This window comes from Gasterosteus aculeatus, chromosome 15 (assembly GCF_964276395.1).
Source record: "Gasterosteus aculeatus chromosome 15, fGasAcu3.hap1.1, whole genome shotgun sequence".
Lineage (NCBI taxonomy): Eukaryota > Metazoa > Chordata > Actinopteri > Perciformes > Gasterosteidae > Gasterosteus > Gasterosteus aculeatus.
In genome coordinates, this window is record NC_135703.1 from 11,513,346 (window position 1) to 11,534,192 (window position 20,847).

A 20,847-nucleotide genomic window follows, 5' to 3' on the forward strand; every position below is an offset into this window, starting at 1 on the left:
GATACGAACAAATTAACATAACATGTTAAATTTGCCCAAGTTTGGTTTCCTGCCAAATACTAATTACATTCCCTTCAGCCTCGGCTTTAATTATTTGCAAATGTTAAACGTAGACACCGCGGACACATTATAGACACATTATACCTGCTGATTATACCATTTAGCTCAAAGCACCACAGGTACAGAGCTGCTAGCGGGGGCGTAGCACAGAGCATCCACCTTGCGTGTAGTAAAATCCAATTAAAAGTATGCGATTTTAAGATTCATGAACGACAAGTTATGACAGAGACTAGTAGGCCGATTATAAATCCACACCTTTTGTTTAAAAACCACAAGTTATTGTACAAAATAAAGAGGGGGAGAAGAGAAGTCTCGGCTTTTGAAAGGCCGTTTGTCTGTTATGCTTTTCCTCTTTCTTGATTCTCATGTGTAGAATCACGCACACAGTCGGTAACGAGCACGATGGTCACCCCTCCTCTCAAGCTGAAAATGCCGGGTTAAGCTCTCCCATCGCTCCATGTTTTGGCCCGAACGGAAAACGAAGCAGGGGCGGTGTTCTCATATTTCATTCCAAACCTTTCTTCACCCTCTTGAGAAAGGTCCCGTGTCAGTCCTTCTACCATTGAACCCCTATGTGATTGCTCCTCTAAAGAAGCGGTTGCATAGCCAACACGTCAGAGAGGCTGGTTTGGGTTTCATGGTTGCTGCTGGGGGGGGATATGGGAGGGGCATTGATAAGGGTCTTACGAAGCAAAGTAGTGGATGCAAGAGGACTGGTGTGAATGAGCCAAACTCTGAATGTCCTTGGCTGGTTGATATTCCCTGAAAAAACTCATAGGAGAAAAGGAAAATAAACTTAAAAGTAAAGAAATCTCTTCTTGGGGGGAACAAAATTACTCTCGCTCCAGCGCATCATTTCCATCTGCCTGTTTTTGTTTTTTCTTCCAAGCTCAGGGCTCCAGCTTAAGTGCTGGATTGATCCCACGGAGAGGACAGTCTGCCTGATGTTCAAGAATGGAAGATGTGTGAAGTTCTGATCCGTAAATGTCATTTCATCTCATGGCGAACTTTCAAAAGATCATTCACCATCATCTCTCTTATGGCTGTAGTTTTAAACACAGTCACGCACACACATGCACTTTTTTCCCCCCGCTCTCTCATCTTTCAGATGCCAAATCTGATATTAAAACTACTCCCAAATGCTACACACCCCTTCAAAGCCCCCACTTACCTCCGAGACGCATGTGTATCTGCCAATGACACTCCCTCCTCCTTTGGTCTTTCCTAAACATGAACACACCTACAGGGACATTGATTTCTTCCCTCACAGCCGCATACACACACACACACACACACACACAACCTCCCGATGGCACGAAGCACGTGTTCGCTTGGAGCAGCCGCCATGCAAATGTCAGGTGGGGTCGGTGAAGGAAGAAGAAGAAGATGAAGAAGAAGAAGAAAAAGCATGGCTGGGAATTGAGTGAGAGATTCACACATCAGACACAGGGAGGATTTCACATTTGCGTGAATTTATGTTATCAGACAGGCGCAGGGTGTGCCAGCTGGGAGAAGGAAGGCTGAGGAGATGGAGTGTGGGGGGGGGGGGGGGGGGGGCGCAACCAATGTAAGACACTGTTGGCTTTCAGATCTCGGCTACGAAATTTAGTAACATTTAAATTCAGAGCATTTTTATTGATAAATTATTACTAGAAAGGCTCTTATTCTGTGCCTAGGACTGTTTAAGAGCTGCGTCTGGATGTGGATGCGGACCGGCCAACCGGATTGGGTGTCAATTTCATGGTTACTTTGTCTTGTACACCAACCTAAGCTTCAAAGAAATGTCGAAGATAGAAAGCGGAGCGTATAATCGCCGAAATAATATGCACTCACGCATGCTCATGCACGCTACACACAGTGTTGGCATAAGCTCCCCTGCTCTGGCATGTGGAGTTGCACACTCGGAAGTGCTCACACTTTTATTTTATATGCATCAAATTAGACGTTTCGGTGCTTGCTGCACACACCCACATGTGCAACATGAGGAGGAGAGACATGTTTTTAGGAAGAAGACTGCAAATACAAACACACACACACACTGACTGCGCAGTCTAAAACCTTCGCTCACTCACACATTCTTCATGTTATATGGGTAACATTAATTATTCATTGCCCCAAATATCATCCCCGGAGATTAATATGAAATTGATCTGTCCCACTTCCTCACCGGCATGCACACTCAGGCCTTAGCTGTACCTGAGACACTGCGCGGGAAGCCTGTTTGCTATGCAGGGGAACCTCTGACAAGTGGAAGAGCTAAAGTTGAGTTAATTCAACATTAAGCATTAATCAAAAGAGGTCATTAATCTCGACATCATTATCTTTGATATCTTGTCAATGATGTGTTACTATCGGGCGCGCTGAGTTGAACGGGATGCACACAAACTGACGCACAAATATATACTCACAGTGGAGACAATCTACATTGTGTGTGTGTGTGTGTGTGTGTGTGTGTGTGTGTGTGTGTCTGTGTGTATGTGTGTCTGTGTATTGGCTCACAAGCCAGCTCTCATTGCTCTTTGATGCCCTTTACATGTTTCAATCAACATCAATCAATGCTTGCATTGCGGCTCTTCATATTAATAGAAACTGTAATGCAGCTGCACAGGGCGTGCGTGAGAGGAGAATTGTGGGTTGTTACAGACACAGATCAGTGAATATTGCTTTCATTGAGTTCGAACATAAAGGGGTCAACTATCAGCTCAAACCACAGTAGCTCCGCTGACCTTTGCGCAGCACACGCACGTACACACACAAATCATACTCGCATCTGCTCCCTCCTAATTGAATGATCACACAGGAGGTGTTTGCCAACTAAGGAAATTAGGTTTGGCTCCAAAAACTCCCACTACTTAGGAAAATCTGACGCATGCAATCTTTCTTATAAATCTAAATTGGAGGTGACTTTGTGGAGTGTTAAACCCTGAGATGGCCTTTACAGTAGGATTATAACTTTCTCTGTTTTCCCTTTTCTTTCGCTGCTCTCGGGCTTGGAGCGGCCGTGCTGAAGTGATCACCGGGTTTCGTCTAGACGGGGGCGGCTGTCTGGCTCCGAGGAGAGTCTGGGTCTTATCGCTGGCTGGCTTCTAGATATGTGACTTTCAGTGTAAACGCCCGCGCAGAATCACACACGCTTGCAAATAGTCTTCATACAGCCACACAAACATCATAGATAGACATTGATTCACCCACGTTATAGTCACTTACGTTTATTGACATCTAATCCCTATATTTTGATCTGAGTTTACAGTGGTTGCTTCGCTATAAGTGGGACACACTTTCCCCTTTTGTTGATGCCAACCTCAAAAGTATTTTTCCACGACTGTGAACTGCTCCAATTATACCCCCTGGCTAGAAGCACTAATGGCAGATAAGTGATTAGGACCTAGTGCAGAGATATGCCCCATTTATTTGATGCACAATTAACACTGACACTGAGGTAGCAGTGAGCCAGATTAGAGACGTATGTTCTTTACAGCCCAAAGAGAAGAGGCCAGATGCCCAACAATGGTATTGTGATGACATTTGTAAATAAATGGTGGCCCTAAATTCCTGTTGGCTTACAATCACGTAGATTCTGCCAGAACATTTTGTGTTTTCTGGACTGTGCATCCAACGCAACAGAGCCTTCCAGAACCACATTGCAGTAAAAAAGAAACTGCAAAGGAAACTGTACTGTACAAAATGTAATGTGAAAATATGCGTATTGGCTAAAAGCTCCAGGGTCTCCAATGCCCCAGGAAACAATTTGTGGATTAAAAAGTTTTTTTTGCAATTTCACTGATGACAAATTTGCACTACTAAACAACATTATAAAAAGAAAGCAGCTCCTTAATCTTTCTCTTTAATAGGATGCCTTAATGTGGAAATCTAATTTCAGTACCTTTTATTGATTATGCTAATACAGTATGATTACATTGGCGATTTTTCTAAATATATTTGTGCCTGGATAAATTTCCAAAGAATGACACAAACCAGGTAGAACCAGGAGTACTTTGGTACTTTTTTGTGATCTGACATTCAATATAAGCATTAAACGTGTGTTTGTTCACTAGAAAACAGCACATGGCACCGGGTTTGAGGCCCCTGTATGTAGACGTCCTGTCACTTGAACGCAAACACATATTTCGTTTCGGGGCATTTGTCTACACAACTGGCTGACGTTTTGCTTCGGAGGAGAGTCTTTCCCTGCGTACCTGTGGATCCAAACGGGTCCACAGCTCATTTTTGCAAAGAGCCTCCATAGTGGTCTTTATCCATAAGGGCCAATGAACAGGGCTGTATGTGAGAACACATTTTACACACTTTCACTTACAGGCAGTTTCCCCGTGGGTGTATGTGCACGTGTATGTGTTTATATATTCTGGTGTTATCAATGGCAACTAAACAATTGTATGTTTCTGTCAAAACCCATGCATGCAACCCGCTTTAAGTCTGCTTAAAGGTTATGTCTGAGGGGAGAGGCTGCATACGATTAGACCTCTACATGGAGGATGAGTCATCAAAATGATTAACAGGGTATTTACAAGGAAAAAGGGCTCAGGGGTTATGTTAAGTGCAAAGTTCTTGCAATATTACTTGTTTTTAAATTAAAGTTGGTATCATCCCCCAAGAGTATGTTAAGTACACCACTTAAGCCCTGGAAGACACATCCTTGTTTATTTAATGGGTTCCTTAAGTGAGTAAGGCAACTGCGTATTATCCTGTTGAACACATCAGATACATTTGCCATTTATGCATTTAGATGGTGCACAAATCCGGTGTGACTTACGGGAAGAACTGCACATGAGTAGGCGGGGATTCACTGCTCTGCTCTTGACAGGAAGGAGGATAAATGCACACAAAGACTGCAAAAAATGGAAATTTTGTACTTTAGTTATCCGATTATCTGGCATTTGGTTGACTTTTTCATTACAGGCAACATTGGGTATAAAATTGCTCCTTAAAAGCATCACAAGGTTTATTTAATATCCTATTCTACGCCCGTCTGACCCTGAGAAACTGCACTCTTGCCTTTGTTTGGATAAATTATCAAGCAACCTGCAAGAATCTGAATGTTCACTATTACCAGAGGAAGGGGAACTGTACAAAATTCTCTCCTCCTGAGAGGCATTTACAGCATTTTAAAATCTGCATTTGACAGCTGTGCTGCTTTTGTTTATGTTTTGCCGTTTGGGCTGTGATGAAGAACATAGTGTGTGAGGCATGCATAATCATAATCCACTAGCTTACAGACCAGCTCGCAGCCAAGGTCAATGTTTGAATCAATATGATGCTGTGAATTTACACTTTCCTGACTCTTATAAATGTCCAATTTACTGTCCTTGGGCAAGGCACTTATTGCTCTAAAAGTATTAGGATAAACTGTGCAGGCTGTGTGTGAACGTATGACTGTACCAACTAGTGTGTTGCAGTAAAAGAGCATGCGTTATGTATTCATAAAGGTTTAAATATAAAATTATGTACATATCTTAAATTAGTAATGCAGCAGAATCTACAAGTAGTCCTCTCTTTAAAGGTATTAGTTGGAACAACATGAGCACAGTTTATTTGGCAGACAGAGGTTATGACAGCCGCAGATTACACACGATTAACTGAAAAGGAGATCTTGCCTCATCTTTATTAACCATCAAAAGCAAATGCTGCACTTTTTCGAATTGTATTGTTTACATTCATATGCCTTCAGTAGCTAGCGCAGTAAGTGCTAACCTTAGTTAATGATCTCCTAATGTACTCTGCAATTGTTAGCTAAGGCATTTACTTAGAAATATAACTTTTGGAAGGGAACTCCTTCGTCTAATCACTTCCCAATCTGATAGTTATCAGATCATGGCCACATCTGGCTGATGCTTTGCTATGATTGACAAGTGTCGAAGGCAAAGGGTCAAAATAAAACGCAGGTTGTAATGAGCTGTGATTTCCTTTTAAAGTTCCTTCTGTGGCATCTTAGATATAGATGTAAGCAGCATGCTGCACTGTGCCCTTCTGCTCCCTTTTCTAAGACGTAAATCATGACTTTTAAATTGTCTTAAAATTACTTTCTCAACCATTTCAGCAAAGCTTTTACCAAAAAAGTTGATACTGATAACAAATCACAAATCTCAAAGCAATTCTCCCGCTGGCGGGTGGAACACAGGACATGGGATTGGGTGGATACGGTAACTGTAGACCACAAGGACATTTTACTGCAGCATTTCATCCCCTGTAAAATACTGTATATTCATCTAGTATACAAAACAATTTGCTAAAAGGTATTCAGATGACTCATGTCCATGATGGTACTAATCTGAAATGTGCCTCGCGTTGATGGCAGCCATCATTCTTTTTTTAACTACGCCACTTTGCAATGAAACTCTTCATTTTTACATATTCTGCCCATATCCCCACCAGAATTGGGCCGAGGCCAAACATCACGTTCATCTCTGCCCCAAATCAACTCACCCCAAATGGCCCCCAATCGACTGGCAGTCACATCCATATTAGAGAGGCACTTCTGCCGTGGACAGTGTGCCGTTTGTCATACATATTACCCCAGATTCAGATCGGAGTCTAATGGTCTTTTTGTTCACTTCTTCTGTCTCTGTCGCCCTTGTCCCCAAATCTTTTTTCTCCCATGTCTCTAATTAGCCCCTTTTTTTGCTCGCTCTTGCACTTGAAATCGTTCACTCTCTGCTGTGCATTTCCATCTCTTCAGTCTCCCTCGGCCTGCCCCTCCATCTCTCCGTCATCTCTTCCTTATAGAGACGGATGAAAGTGGGTATCGGGGAGTCTGGGTGGAGAGCTCAGCTGATATCAAGCTGAATCAAGGCAGGTCATTTACTCACAGCAAGCCCATCCATCTTTAAACCCAAATATCCCCTGTCCCACCCACACACACTTGACTCAACGCACACTCCTCGCACAAACGCACTGGCCCTAAATGACTTCCATCTCCCTCGCTGTGTTATTTGACTCCTGGGAAGTCTGTACTGAGATTCGGTATTCAACACCACCGGAGCAAAGAGATCTTTTCCATTATGAAGTTGTTTCGGTCACACGTCTGAGGGGACGCGCTCACTAAAACACAAACACAAAATCACACACACACACACACACAAGATGAAGGAATATCACACGTACTCAGCCACACACCGAGGGCCAAAAGCTCTAGACACCTCATTACTGGCATGGCGTGCTTTTACCGCTGGGGTGTTGTGAACAAATGCGTCCCCCCCCCCTCCCCAGAAGTTGTTTCTGTTTCTATGCCCCCCGCGGGATGCCCGTTAATGACATCACGCCATTCTGCATCTCGACTGAGGGAACGGTTGGTATCACTCTCTCGGTAACTAAGTAATGTTGCCGTCTCATTGGTGCAGCTGCCTGCTGCTCGAATTACAACCCAGCAAGAGGCCATTTTCTACCCCGAAGGCCTGTGCGCCACGCGAAACCGCTTGTTCTACCTCCGACGTGATGGCATGATTGCTGCAAATGCTCAACGCCACCTCCAGCAGGTTAACAGGTTAGCCGGTCAGCGAGGGAGGAATAAAAAACAGGATTGCGGGAAGGGAGGGAGAGTTATGAACCAGAAAATCGCGGTGATGGAAAACCAGCGGATGGTGCTCAAGAGGAGAACAGACACACGCCGCCGCCCCGTCGTGCTGCATTCGTACTTGACAGATGTGCGACATAATCAGAATACGCTATGTATGTGCTACTCTGGACTGGATGGATGAGTCGGGGGAGAAAATGCGATTACAGCGGCAATCATAACTCAGATTAGTCGTCCGCTGTAGCTCTCTCCACTGTTCAACACAGGAATCGATCACCATCACATTCAGTACGCCGCCTCATATCACACACGGGGCCACACCAAAAGGACAAATATTATTCTCTCCGGCAGAGAAAACAACATATTCTATTGAGAAAGGATAACAATCGGTCTCTTTAATAAATAACGGCAGCTATTGTGGTCATAAATAGCGAGGGGGGGGCCAGAGGCTGTTTGTAGGGGGGAGGATGATACATGAATCCATTCAGCACATTCCTGCAATGGGCCTCTATCTCTGCAACTGAGGGGATCAAAGGCGCTCCTGACAAAAGAGGTGCCGATGCAGCTAGCCGAGATGACAGCCTTCGCCGCTGCTAGCGGTGCGCTCAGCACTAACATGGGCTGACTAGAGACCTGACTAACCAGTCCAGAACAGCACATTCAATCCCCCCTGCTGTTTCCTCCATCGCATTATTATTGATAACATCAGGGCGTTCGCAACCCCGCAGGGGCTCATTAAATCAGAAGTCAACTGATGATGGAAGGGATCACTCTGCACTGGGTGACTTCTCTGCACTACGGAGGGTGCAAAGCTTTGATATGCATGTACTTCATTTTGACTTGAAATTGTAGGACAAATACCTCCTCATAATGTGCAAAGTGTGTCTTTAGATGCGTGCACGGTTTTGTGTGTGTGCCGTTATGTGTTTCCCTCTGTCGGGTAGTTGCTTGCATTGCTGCAGGCGCTGTGCGCTGGGTCTTGATCATTCAAATCATTGTGACGCCATGCTGAGAACAATATTCCATCAGATGGTTTGTAAATCACAGGAAGTCCGATTTACACACACGCACGCACACACAGACGCTATTGAAGACGCTCTCGTGCTCACGGGCGGTCAAATACTTTGGATACGCACACATCACACAAACGGTCGTTTGTACTCACACAACTACACAAACGCATCGTTACGGTTGTATGAAATGAGCAAATCCTATTTTCTCTCGGGTTTTTCTCCCCCGTTCGGAATGGTCCCCATAAACTCAGGGCCCGGGGGAAAAGAGGAGACGTCGCCCGTCAGGTCTTTTATGACTTTTCCCACAATCGCTCAGGAGTACAATGGTGTTTTTACGATGTCACTGTACAACTACCCTCCCCCCCTCACCCCTCCCGACCCACCACACCACCAGGGAGACTAACACAGTCCTTATGTTTAATGGACTCCACACACCCGTACCTCCGTCAGTCGCCAAATTTTCACAGCCCCCGAGCATCCTAACCCCAGAAAATACGATTCCCCTGTAATCAAACATAAGCCCATGTGCGCTTCACCGTTTCATCGTGCTCCATCATCTCCTGCTCACTCGATCACCCGATTTGGAGACATTGGGCGGAATTGGATGGAGTCAAGGTATTTGCATTTGTGATATAGCGGTGACAAAGGCAGAGTCACGGCTCCATCTCCATCAACTGTTAACAGTGAGACAAGATTCAGCCCCTCTTTCAATCCGTGGCCAGTCCTGTGGTGTGCGCCTAATGGTGTGTATCTTACTACTTATCACTCTGTTTCTCTGAGCCAACATGCTGTTATGCTTAGATAACCACAGTCATTTGCAGTGTTAAGTGGCTGATTGCTCCACAGTTGTGTTTTGCCCGCATGTGTGAGTGTGTGGCGTACTCCCATGCATGTGTGAGCACGCAAATGTAATTTTCCCGCCCCTGTGTTTTTTTTTTTTTGGTGGTTTGGTGTGTGTGTGTGTGTGTGTGTGCGCGTGTGTTTTCCGTGTCTTTGCTGCACATGTGTCTGACGGCAGCAGCCTCTTTCTCCCACAAAGCTCGGCTCCAGCAGTCCTGGAGGCGAGCTGAGTAAGATTAAAGTCACCCATATTACACATAGCGCCAGGAGACGTGAGGAAATTGGGAGAAAATTAAACAATGCCATTTGCATACAATTACACAGCGCACGGCGAACAGCTTGGTTAGCCGCCGTCTGGTCAGCTAAAGAGCGCTGCTCACTGATGCTTTCGTTAACTATGCAAACAACTGTGGCCGGCCTTATTCAATCAAAGCTGTTTATTTTGAATTGGCACGTTCAACAGGTTCTTTATTCATGACGCATGAGTTTTGCATGTTTTACTCCTTTTGACAGAAGCCAGTTTTACTCTGCAGGTTAAATCCAATTGCTCAGGCTGGATTTAGATCATTTCGAGCATGCATGCGCGCCCACATCTGTTGTGACATTTCAGTCTGACATTCAGGTTACGAGCGGCTCAGTTTTCATCTCAGGTGTTTGAAATACAAGATTTGCACCCCGCTGAGGAAATCTTTCTCCGTCTTCCACAAGAAACAAGCCCGCTGCCATCGCTGTCTCCGTTGCTCCTCCCGGCTCCATTCAGATGCAAACCAACCCCTTTTGCCCCCTTCCACAAATACGGATATTAAACCACCTATCAATTTCTCTCCCGGCTTTCATCTGAAACATATATTCCCATTCACATACCGATCTCCTTCCCATCTGTGTTTCTTCTTATCTCGCCCTCCATCCTCCCAACACGCAAGCAACTCACCTGGTGAAATATTAATGCGTGTTCAGTGAAGTGTTCTTATTTGGAGTGCTGCCCTGACCACGAGCTTTGTTTCTGGACTGAATAGGAGGTGTCGGATGTAACCGTGAGGCCCTCGTCGTCTCCACGGATGCTTTGCTCGAAGCAAAACGATTCACGAGCGCAATACTAAGCCTGACAGGGGCCACGTGGGGCTTTGGCAATGAGTCAAGTAGAGGAGCTCCCTACCCTGCAGCCGAGGCGAGATACACAGTTTTTCAGCTTACATTTTAGCCTCCTTAGCTTACGAAACATTCCAACACAAACACACACATCCAACCTCTTTCTTTTTAGGCTCTGAAACCGCAGGTGCTGTTGTTTTCACCGTGTCCCCTTCTTTGTAGGGGGAAATCTATTTTTTTTTTTTTGGCATAGTTCATTCGGTTGCACGCCTTCCAAGTGTTGCTGCTTTTTCTCATGGAGGCCTAAATAAGGAATGAGCTTAGAAACTGGGAGCTGCTCCCTCCTGTTCTGATTCAACGCACTCCTGACGGTTTGCTTACTCCACATTGCTCACGGATCCCTCTGGGTTCATGTTTGAGTATGCACACCATGTTGGTTTTGTACTGTAGTTGCGTGTGCTCGCACCGGTGCCTACTGCACGTGTGCCTGTTTGGTGTGTTGTGCGTGGGACCTTCGGTGCGTGTACGTACATGCACACACGCAGATTATTTGAAGACCTGAAAATCTTCCCGGGCCGGAACATCAAACAGCGCTCAGGATTTGTTTAGCAGAGGCAGAGGTTCAGTTCAAGGCTCCTAATTTGCAGATGTGTGAGGAGAGGTATGGATTTTATATTTCATAGCGGAGTAATGCTGACAGTCCTTTAAGCTGTGCTTATCATGCATCCTTAGTTCAGAGTCTTTTATAAACCCGTGCCTACGGATAGAGCTTTTACCTGAGAGGAGAAAAAAAACAGATAAGAGCATTCAAACTAAAATACACACAGTGATGCATACTAGAGGTCTTTATGGGTTGAAAATGTCTCAGTGCTCGGAGAAAACTTCAGTTACATTCCTAACCAAGCCTGAAAAAGACCTGTGTAAAAGAACAGAGTGGGTCCGGATTGACCTGAGCAGGAACACTGGATTTAGACAGCCTCTTTGTGTCCAGATAGTCCCTGAACACTGGAAAGAGACACGCTTCTGTGTTATAGAAAATGCCAATAGTAATACTTTCCAGTTCCAGACAGCCCGACTGCCCTTTATCTCGTCTAGACTGTGACATCCTAAAAAGTAAAAAAAATAATATGGCTAGCATTTCTCAAGAGAACATAACTGGAGTGGGTAAGGTCTGCTAAGAAATGCAAAATTTGATTTTGAATGAAAAACTAATTGTTAGCGGAAAGTTGGTCCTGACCCCGAACTATAGGTGAAAACACAGAATGTCAATAACAAACACCCAATTTATGCAGACAGCCTCAGCGGACCTCAAGATCTGAAATACATTCCCCCAAGTATGCAGACAAATATGAAAACATTACACACAAATGCATTTTTTTCCAGTGTGTCACAGGGATAAACTCCGAAGCTGCCATGTTGTTCCTTAAGACATGCTGGATTAAGCTGGAGTGATGACTGGCACAGAGTTCATTGTTCATTCTTTTTAAACTGAAATACTTAAGGACGCTACATGTAGGATTCTGCCATTGTTTCATTAGAAAGGATTTCAGTCTGTTTGTAGAATGGCTGGCAAACAGCATGAATAACGTAAAGTGTGAGTATGTTAAAAAGGTAAACGTAATGACTGCAGGGAAATAAACACTCTGTCATATCCACTGTTATTGGTCCGTAATACACATCTTCAGATGATCATCTGAAAGGGGCATTGTCTAGAATTTAGACATGAATTGAAAAAAGGGTTTTGCAGAAATTGAATATAATATTATAAAGTGCACAATCCACTGACATTTAGAGTTGTTAGTTAAGCTTTATAGGTTTATTTAAGTGTTTCAACCGAAGCCCAGGACTGAAGCACCAAACCCTGGCTCTACATTGAGCCTTTCTTCTTTTTGAGTTTTCCCGCTGTTCACCAAATTGCTTGGCGCAAAGGTTGCAAATCTGTATCCTCTTAACTAGATAGCACCAAATCCTGCAAATTACACCCTTTTAAGCGTCTGTTAAGACAAAAAATACAAAAAGATGGGCTGTATTGATGGGAGAGTGTTAAGGGTTTATCAGTTGCCTAAACACTTTGCCAAAGCACCAGCATTGGCATGCCTGGCAATGCAAGTGGCCTCATTTAAAGGAACATTATTACTCTACTTCATCATTGAAATGAATTGTTCCAAAGCATCAGATGCAGTTACGAAGGGACTGCAGTTGTAATAGGCAATAACTCCAGTGGTTTTGTTGTTTTCATTGCGGCCACTTTGGTGCTTTTCACGTTTGATTGCACACAGAAATTCTGAAAAAGTCCTTCCTCCCCCAAAAGTACTTCAGGACACGCCGCCTCTTATGTTCTGGAACATATGCCTTTACAAAAATCACCTCATCTCTCCAGAATCACATCAGGGCTCCCACATCTTCCTCCTGCGTTCACTCTAATTTGCTTCCACTTCTAACAGCCGCGAGTACAAATACAACTTCTATAATGCTTCTTATTATTGTCCTCACGTCGCCACCCTTGAAGTAATTCCATCGCACAATGTAACCGCTGTGCTCATTGTGAGCCGCGCCGGATAAGAGGCGCGGCTAAACGCCTCAAATGCAAATGCAATTGTAAGAGAATCCCTTTAAAAGTTCACAGTTACGGTGAGTGCAAGAGACACAATGAAATAAGGCTGGTGAAAACAGCGGACACCACCCTGGGATGTACAGTAGATGATCATTGATACATTAACACGATCTGATCTCCAATTTTTATGCATTCTTTATTCAGAGACATAACATATCTGTACTTGGATATTTGGCCTTACATTGGTCTTCAGAGGATAGATTGCATTGATGGATCTTACTCTGCACAACAGAGTATAAGGGCCGATATAGTTTTACATGCTAATTCCTCCAGCTGCCTTGAGGCTCTGTTTTGATTTTTTATTGTCACATTGTGGGCTATCGGGATATTTTGACAAAAATATGCAGGATGTCAGTCCCATCCGTGGCACTAGTATTCTAAATAAGGCTCACACCTGTAACGGGCGCCTCCTCGCTATCTCTATTTGTCGCCGCCACCAGCTTCCGCCTCACCAACAACCACCACCAGCGCTGCCTTTCTGCCCCCCCCATTGAGTTCAAACAGAAAGGCCTACTTTCAAACACACTCCTAGCCTCTCCCAGGGGCATAAATACATAGGCTGCATTAATTCAGCCGTGTCTTTGCAGACTTCAGTTAAATATTTTTTTTTACCCTCTCAGGGGACTCAAGGATTTTCAGCAGAGGGTCCTTCCGTTTACTTTGTACTCCCGGGTGGGATATTTCCATTTGAATGAACGCACGCGGTTTTGGTTTAGATATCTCATCTACAGACACACGTGTGTGTGTGTGTGTGTGTGTGTGTGTGTGTGTGTGTGTGTGTGAGTGGGTATTCAAGATGTTTCTCCAAAGACACTGCATGGATTTACAGTATATGCATAGATTTGATGAATTGTTGTTTCAGCATTCTTTTTGATGTGTGTGTGTGTGTGTGTGTGTGTGTGTGTGTGTGCGTAGTGTGCACACACACATCAGCTTTGTGTGTCACCTCCGTTCAATGAGGTTGCTGCACATCTTGATTCACGTTACGCTGAACTTTGGGCTCTCTGTAGAAAGGCGGCACCCCCCCCCCCCCCCCCTCTCCCCCTCAACCTTGCCTGCAGCTCTGATGGGATGAAAAATGGATAGAAGCCCCAAAGGAAGCAGGGGGAAGGTCCATCTGTGCGCTGCATTCAAGGACAACAGTGTTATCCATTTTGGAACAGTATGAAACAAGCCAGTGTTTTCAGTGGGGTTTGGAAACGCGCGCTTCTGGATGGAACTGTGGATGCTACTGTTGTCTTGCCAAGTCAACTGCGATGTTGCAGATTAGATGCGAATCATTGACTCCTTGTTCGTATCAGTGTGGCTCTTCTCTTTCAGACTGAGAGATAATGAACGAATGTCCCTGATTGTTTTTGATCAGTGTGGTGATGAATCACCGCAGCAACAGTCGTTTTGTTTTCTCGCAGCACTCGGGCGCTCATAAAAGCTGCTTTTAATGTGATTTTACGTTCTATAGCCTGGAGGTGTCGGGGTTTGGCTGTATCTATTAATCTCTGTTTTGTTCTTGTCCCTTTCCTCTCCGTGCCTTCTGTTTACTCCTCAATCATTTCCCCCTCCACACACAAACACACAAAAACGCACACACACACACACACACACTAAGTTTCAAACCTCTCTCTCATGGTTTTCTTTCAACTTCTTTGTCTCTTTGATAGAACCGATTCCACCTGCAGATGTCAGCCCGCGTGCCTCCGTCCACCCTGGGCAGCTTGCTTCTGGCGGTCCTGCAGGGGGGAGAAGGGGACCGGGACCGTGGGAGCCGGGGCGAAAACAACTTGGCGGGAGCTGCTGTAATCTGCCCCGGGTGGGAGGAAGGGGGGGAAGGGTTGCTGTCTCACCTGCAGGCAGACAGCGGTTCTAACTGGCATTTGTGGGACATCATCAACCTGACCCTGGTCTCCGGGGGCGGGGACAGAGGAGGGGAGAGCAGGAAGGAGAAGAAGGAGGAACACAGGGAAGAGGAGGCTCTGAATATCCTCTCCGCTCGTTTCCTGCGCTCCACTGCTCCCGTCTCCTCTGTGCTCCTCCTGGGATCCGACCCCGAGTGTCTCTCCGCGGTCTTGCGGGCAGCACAGCGGCTCGCTCCATCACTACCAGCGCTGCAATGGATCATGGGATACCCCTTGTCTCCGGATTCGCTCCACACCCTGGGAGGTCCCCTCGGACTGTTAGCCTACGGGGAGGTGGGCCGCAAGCCGATCAGCTTCTACATCCGGGATTCTCTGCAGCTCATCGGCCGTGCAGTGACTGCGGCAACCATGGTGAGGCCGGACCTGGCGCTGATTCAGAACATGGTGAATTGTTACGACAAACCAAACAGACGTGAGATGCCCTCGTCAGGACAATATCTGTCCAGGTAAATGCACACATGCACGTGATACACACACGAGATCAAAACGAGAAGGGAAGAAACACAATGGTACTGTTTACCTGAAGCAGTATCTATGCAGCTTAGATTTAGATAATGGAGCTGTGAAGAGACAGCGGGACCCGCGCTCATTTGTATAATGCAGGATCTGCAAGAGCTTAATGCCCGATGAGCCAGCAGTGGCTGTTAGTGATAGCAAACTGGGCTGACAAACCTCGTGGACCTGGGAGACAAACGAGCTTCCACTCAAAGCTTGCTTGAGATTTCTACCTTCACTATAATCAAAATATAATCATATTTACGCTTATGGAGACTGTCCCCGTTGCCATGTATAGGCCACTCACCCTTTTAGTTTTCTTTGTCAGAGCATATATTTAAAATGTCTTTGTGCAGGTAAGGTTAACTAATCTGTAAAGACAAATTCACGCAAAACTATTATTAATTGCATGTCACTTTGCTAAAGGTCATTTCAAGAGCAGTTCCCTGCAGGTGGTGGAGATTCTTTCAGAAAACCTCTGCAGAGCGGACGATGGGGAAACTTATTACTCTTCAAAAAATGTAGTATATAGCCTCAGGCGAGATAGGATTAGTAGCGGTGGTGGTGAGGAGTGGGCCACAATTACCCTCTGCAACCCCTGTAACCAACGGGCCAACCGGTCATTCAAAAATGCTCAGCCGCGGTTCCAAAAGTCAACACGCTTAAATCACCAAACGATATGTGGAAGAACAACGACATACTGCAATTAAATTTCCCAGGTCACACCACTAAATGCGTGACAAGCTCGTTAGCTTTCTGACCGACACTTTGGCATTTCCGCGGGGAGTTTGCCAGGTCCCACTTGTGGTAGCGTACGCTCCGGCTGCTGCCCTTGTCTGTCCTCTGCACCGCGGGGGTGGCTCCTCCTGAATGGCGCTGTCAGACTCGAGGTGGGGGGAGAGGTCTTCGCCGCATACAGATTCGCAGACTGACACCGGGGAGTTCTGTCTGCTCCTCCTCGCTGTTGCTGCTGCTCCAATATCCCCGCAGCTTTCAAATGGGCCTCTGACAGCTTTCACGGGTTCTGTCAAGGTGCGGCGTGCGATAACGCGCGCACACACACGCAGTAAAAAAAAAAAAAGTAAAAAGAATATCGTAAAACACTAATGTTTTCACTTAAAGCGGGAAAAAAATAATCCTCACCTTTGTGCACGGGAAAGAGAAAAAACACCTTACACGCGCATACATTACAACCCCTTTTAATGTGGCAAGGTGGTGAGTGACGCGCGGAAATCCCACGCCATAATCTCACCACGGAGTCAAGTGTCTCTGCTCTGCCGGGTGCCGTGGATATGTTATTGAAGACAGCATGTTTCCAAGTGATGTGTTCATGTGGCCCTGGTGGGAGAAGGATTTGAGGCTTCAGCGGGGCCCGCAGGAAAATATTGACACACACGGTGCCTGCCAACTGAGAGTGATCATCAGCACCACCCACACACTCACTAGACGGGTCTCACAGCTCTCCTCCTTCTGCAGTTAAGTTAAGCACTTGGATGCCAGAACAATTTGGCATTGGACGGCCAGGGGCTTAAACGAGAGAATTGGGTGTTACATTATTACAAAGCATTATTATTGAATATTGATTGCCAGAGTTGAAAAAGGTTAATTAGGTTTGATGTGATTTAAATGTCTCCTTCTTAGCCACACTTGCAGTGAATTTTAACGTATAGCACCGCTGGTCCGCACCTTTGGTTCAAACTGGAGTATATGAACTTTTAGATTGGTCGTCGCGGCGCAGGGGGTAGAGCGGGTGTGCCGGGAACTGCAAGGTTGATGGTTTGAGTCCCAGCTGCCCCATGTCTCCAGTTGAAATGGACCTGAGCAAGACACCTAACCCCTAGTTGCTCCCCAGGCAAATATGTGAAAAAGCCATGGGTTTAAAGTGTAATGTAAGTCGCTTTGGATAAAAGCGTCTGCTAAATGACATGAAATTTGGAGTTTTTTTGATTTCACGTTCAGGTCCCCAGAGGATGAAGCTTTTGTACTTATTTCGTACCAACATGAGGTTGACTTTTACTGTTTTTATAAAAACCAAGGCCGCGGGTTGTTTCATATTTATGTACCACACTTGATGAACAATAATATTGTTGGTAATCATTTCATTTAGAGAATGAAATGTGTCCAATGCTTTGGTTTATGACCAAATACCTCAAACCGCAAATACACTTGATATTTCGGGCTACTTATACATATACATATGCATATACCACGCTAAACTAAGATGATAACCATGGGAAATATTTACCTGAATCTGAATGTTAACATTGTCATCATGACCATGTGACATTGCTGTCTTTACCAAAACCACTCTGATCCACCAGTACAGACTCACACCGCCGATCGTGGCTGTACAATAAAGAAATCAAAAAGTTGTGTTTTGAAACTGACAAAAACTTCATCAGGACACCAGGGAAAGTCACAATCTGTCTGCGGAGGGCAATTAGGACAGTCTAGACCACCAGAATAGACTATTTATAAAGGAGTCCTCGATAATATAGTATGAGTGACCTTTGCTTCTGACCTGTGAGAGACAGATAAAACAGGTTGTTCTATCGCACTTTTCATGCCAGTCCAGTTAGACTCCACGCCCTCGAGTGTGCTCCCTGATTCTTATCGCTCCACTGCAACAAGCACACATGCCATTGCTCCAGAGAGCCCTAACAAAGCTGAAGGAAGTAAGAGACTTCCACATGGAAAAGGCAATTAACAGCTCAATGCCCAGGGGACAGAGCGAGGAAGACGGGGAGGGAGAGGGGCTGGCTGGAGATATAAGAAAGAGAAGAAGGTGTGAGGGAGAACAAGAGCTAAAGCTGAATTTCTTACGGACTTCAAGCAGCGGACCAATGAGTAAAAGGAAATCAGTAAGGATTTGAGAAACTAGCCACTTCAGATGTTGTTTTTCCAAACGTCCGGAGTAAAAAAGAAAAATCCCGTGGTGCTTATTCCTAAAAATACGTTGGATGCGCATGTAGTCAAAGACAAACAGATGAAAGACAGAGGAAGTAACCAAAGGGAAGTAGGAATAAAGTCAAAGGAAAGGAAGAAGTAACTGTGGATGTGAGGTTCGAGGCAAAGGGAGAAAGGCAGTGAGATGTTGGATTGAAGGAGGATAGTTGTAATCACCGTGAGATCTGCCAGTCGGTGCCATCTCACCCGAAACAGCTGCCACGCTGATCCCATCTCCCATAAAGAGATTAAAACTATTGAAACAAGGACACTGCATCTCTTCCCAAACACAACGACAAAGATAGAGGGAATTAACTTCCCACCAAAGTAAAGAAGATCTTGCGATAAGGAAGTGAGACACGCGCCTGAGACTCTCTCATAGAGTCATCGTTTACCGGCCATTCTTCAGACGCTTACTTTCAGTGTGTGTAAACTGGGGCCAGGTGTTAGTGAGGGGAAAACATGCCTCTCTGACACCACTTGGCTCACTCGTCATTGCCGCCTTGACGTCGACAGACTTTTTTCTTCCTTTTGTTTTTTAAATGTAGCATCTGGCGCGAAGCCACACAACCGAGGCCACGACAAGAAGGCGGCGCTGCTCGGAAGTGTGCGTTGCTTTTCACGCCCCTGCCCTTATGTCAGCACAGTCTCATACTCCTTTCTCTGGGCTCGAGTCCAGAAGTGTCGCAAACCGCGAGAAAAGGGGCTGCGCACCTCTGTGCTGGCGTAAGAGAAGTGAAGCCTAGGTGGTTGTTTTTTTTTTTGTGGCCAGCCGCAGCCATTACATTATTGTATATGAGTCTGGAGTAGGTTGGCTTGATGAATCTGCTGTCATTGGGATATGATGATTCAGCCGCACTATTACCATTAGTAATTCCAGCTCAAGACGAGCCTTGCACTTCCGCTTTATGGTCACAGAGACAGAGGGAGCTGCTGATGAGGAAACATAAGTTAACGTGGAACGGAATGGGAATGACTTTTGAATCACAGGCATTTGTAATCAGCTCCTTAGTTACTGTGCATGGAATGCGTTTGTGAATTGATATTGTGCTGTAAATTGTGATGTCAAGAAAGAGTAAAGATCAGAATCTGTTCATTACCCTCTTTCTTCTGTGGTGTCATGTTGTATCGTTATGTGTGGTAGCATGTTGTATTGTTATGTGTGGTAGCATGTTGTATCGTTATGTGTGGTAGCATGTTGTATCGTTATGTGTGGTAGCATGATGTATTGTTATGTGTGGTAGCATGTTGTATCGTTATGTGTGGTAGCATGTTGTATCGTTATGTGTGGTAGCATGTTGTATTGTTATGTGTGGTAGCATGTTGTATCGTTATGTGTGGTAGCATGTTGTATCGTTATGTGTGGTAGCATGTTGTATTGTTATGTGTGGTAGCATGTTGTATCGTTATGTGTGGTAGCATGTTGTATCGTTATGTGTGGTAGCATGTTGTATTGTTATGTGTGGTAGCATGTTGTATCGTTATAGTGGTGGCATGTTGTATCGTTATGTGCGGTGGCATGTTGTATCGTTATGTGTGGTAGCATGTTGTATCGTTATAGTGGTGGCATGTTGTATCGTTATGTGCGGTGGCATGTTGTATCGTTATGTGTGGTAGCATGTTGTATCGTTATGTGTGGTAGCATGTTGTATCGTTATGTGTGGTAGCATGTTGTATTGTTATGTGTGGTAGCATGTTGTATCGTTATGTGTGGTAGCATGTTGTATCGTTATGTGTGGTGGCATGTTGTATCGTTATGTGTGGTAGCATGTTGTATCGTTATGTGTGGTAGCATATTGTATCGTTATGTGCGGTAGCATGTTGTATCGTTATGTGTGGTGGCATGTTGTATCGTTATGTGTGGTGGCATGTTGTATCGTTATGTGTGGTAGCATGTTGTATCGTTATGTGTGGTGGCATGTTGTATCGTTATGTGCGGTGGCATGTTGTATCGTTATGTGTGGTAGCATGTTGTATCGTTATGTGTGGTAGCATGTTGTATCGTTATAGTGGTGGCATGTTGTATCGTTTTGTGCGGTGGCATGTTGTATCGTTATGTGTGGTAGCATGTTGTATCGTTATGTGCGGTGGCATGTTGTATCGTTATGTGTGGTAGCATGTTGTATCGTTATGTGTGGTGGCATGTTGTATCGTTATGTGTGGTAGCATGTTGTATCGTTATGTGCGGTGGCATGTTGTATAGTTATGTGTGGTAGCATGTTGTATCGTTATGTGCGGTGGCATGTTGTATCGTTATGTGTGGTAGCATGTTGTATCGTTATGTGCGGTGGCATGTTGTATCGTTATGTGTGGTAGCATGTTGTATCGTTATGTGTGGTAGCATGTTGT

At 45.1% G+C, this 20,847-nt stretch overlaps 1 protein-coding gene across 2 annotated transcripts in view; it reads left to right on the forward strand.

Annotated features, from left to right (window-relative positions):
• LOC120833150 (glutamate receptor ionotropic, NMDA 3B) overlaps positions 1-20,847 on the forward strand; it is a 62,888-nt gene that overhangs the window by 16,482 nt on the left and 25,559 nt on the right. For both annotated transcript variants that reach the window (XM_040200023.2, XM_040200024.2), the window contains exon 2: positions 14,803-15,503. In XM_040200023.2, the coding sequence (XP_040055957.2) occupies positions 14,803-15,503 (701 nt within the window). The remainder of the gene's footprint in view (positions 1-14,802; positions 15,504-20,847) is intronic.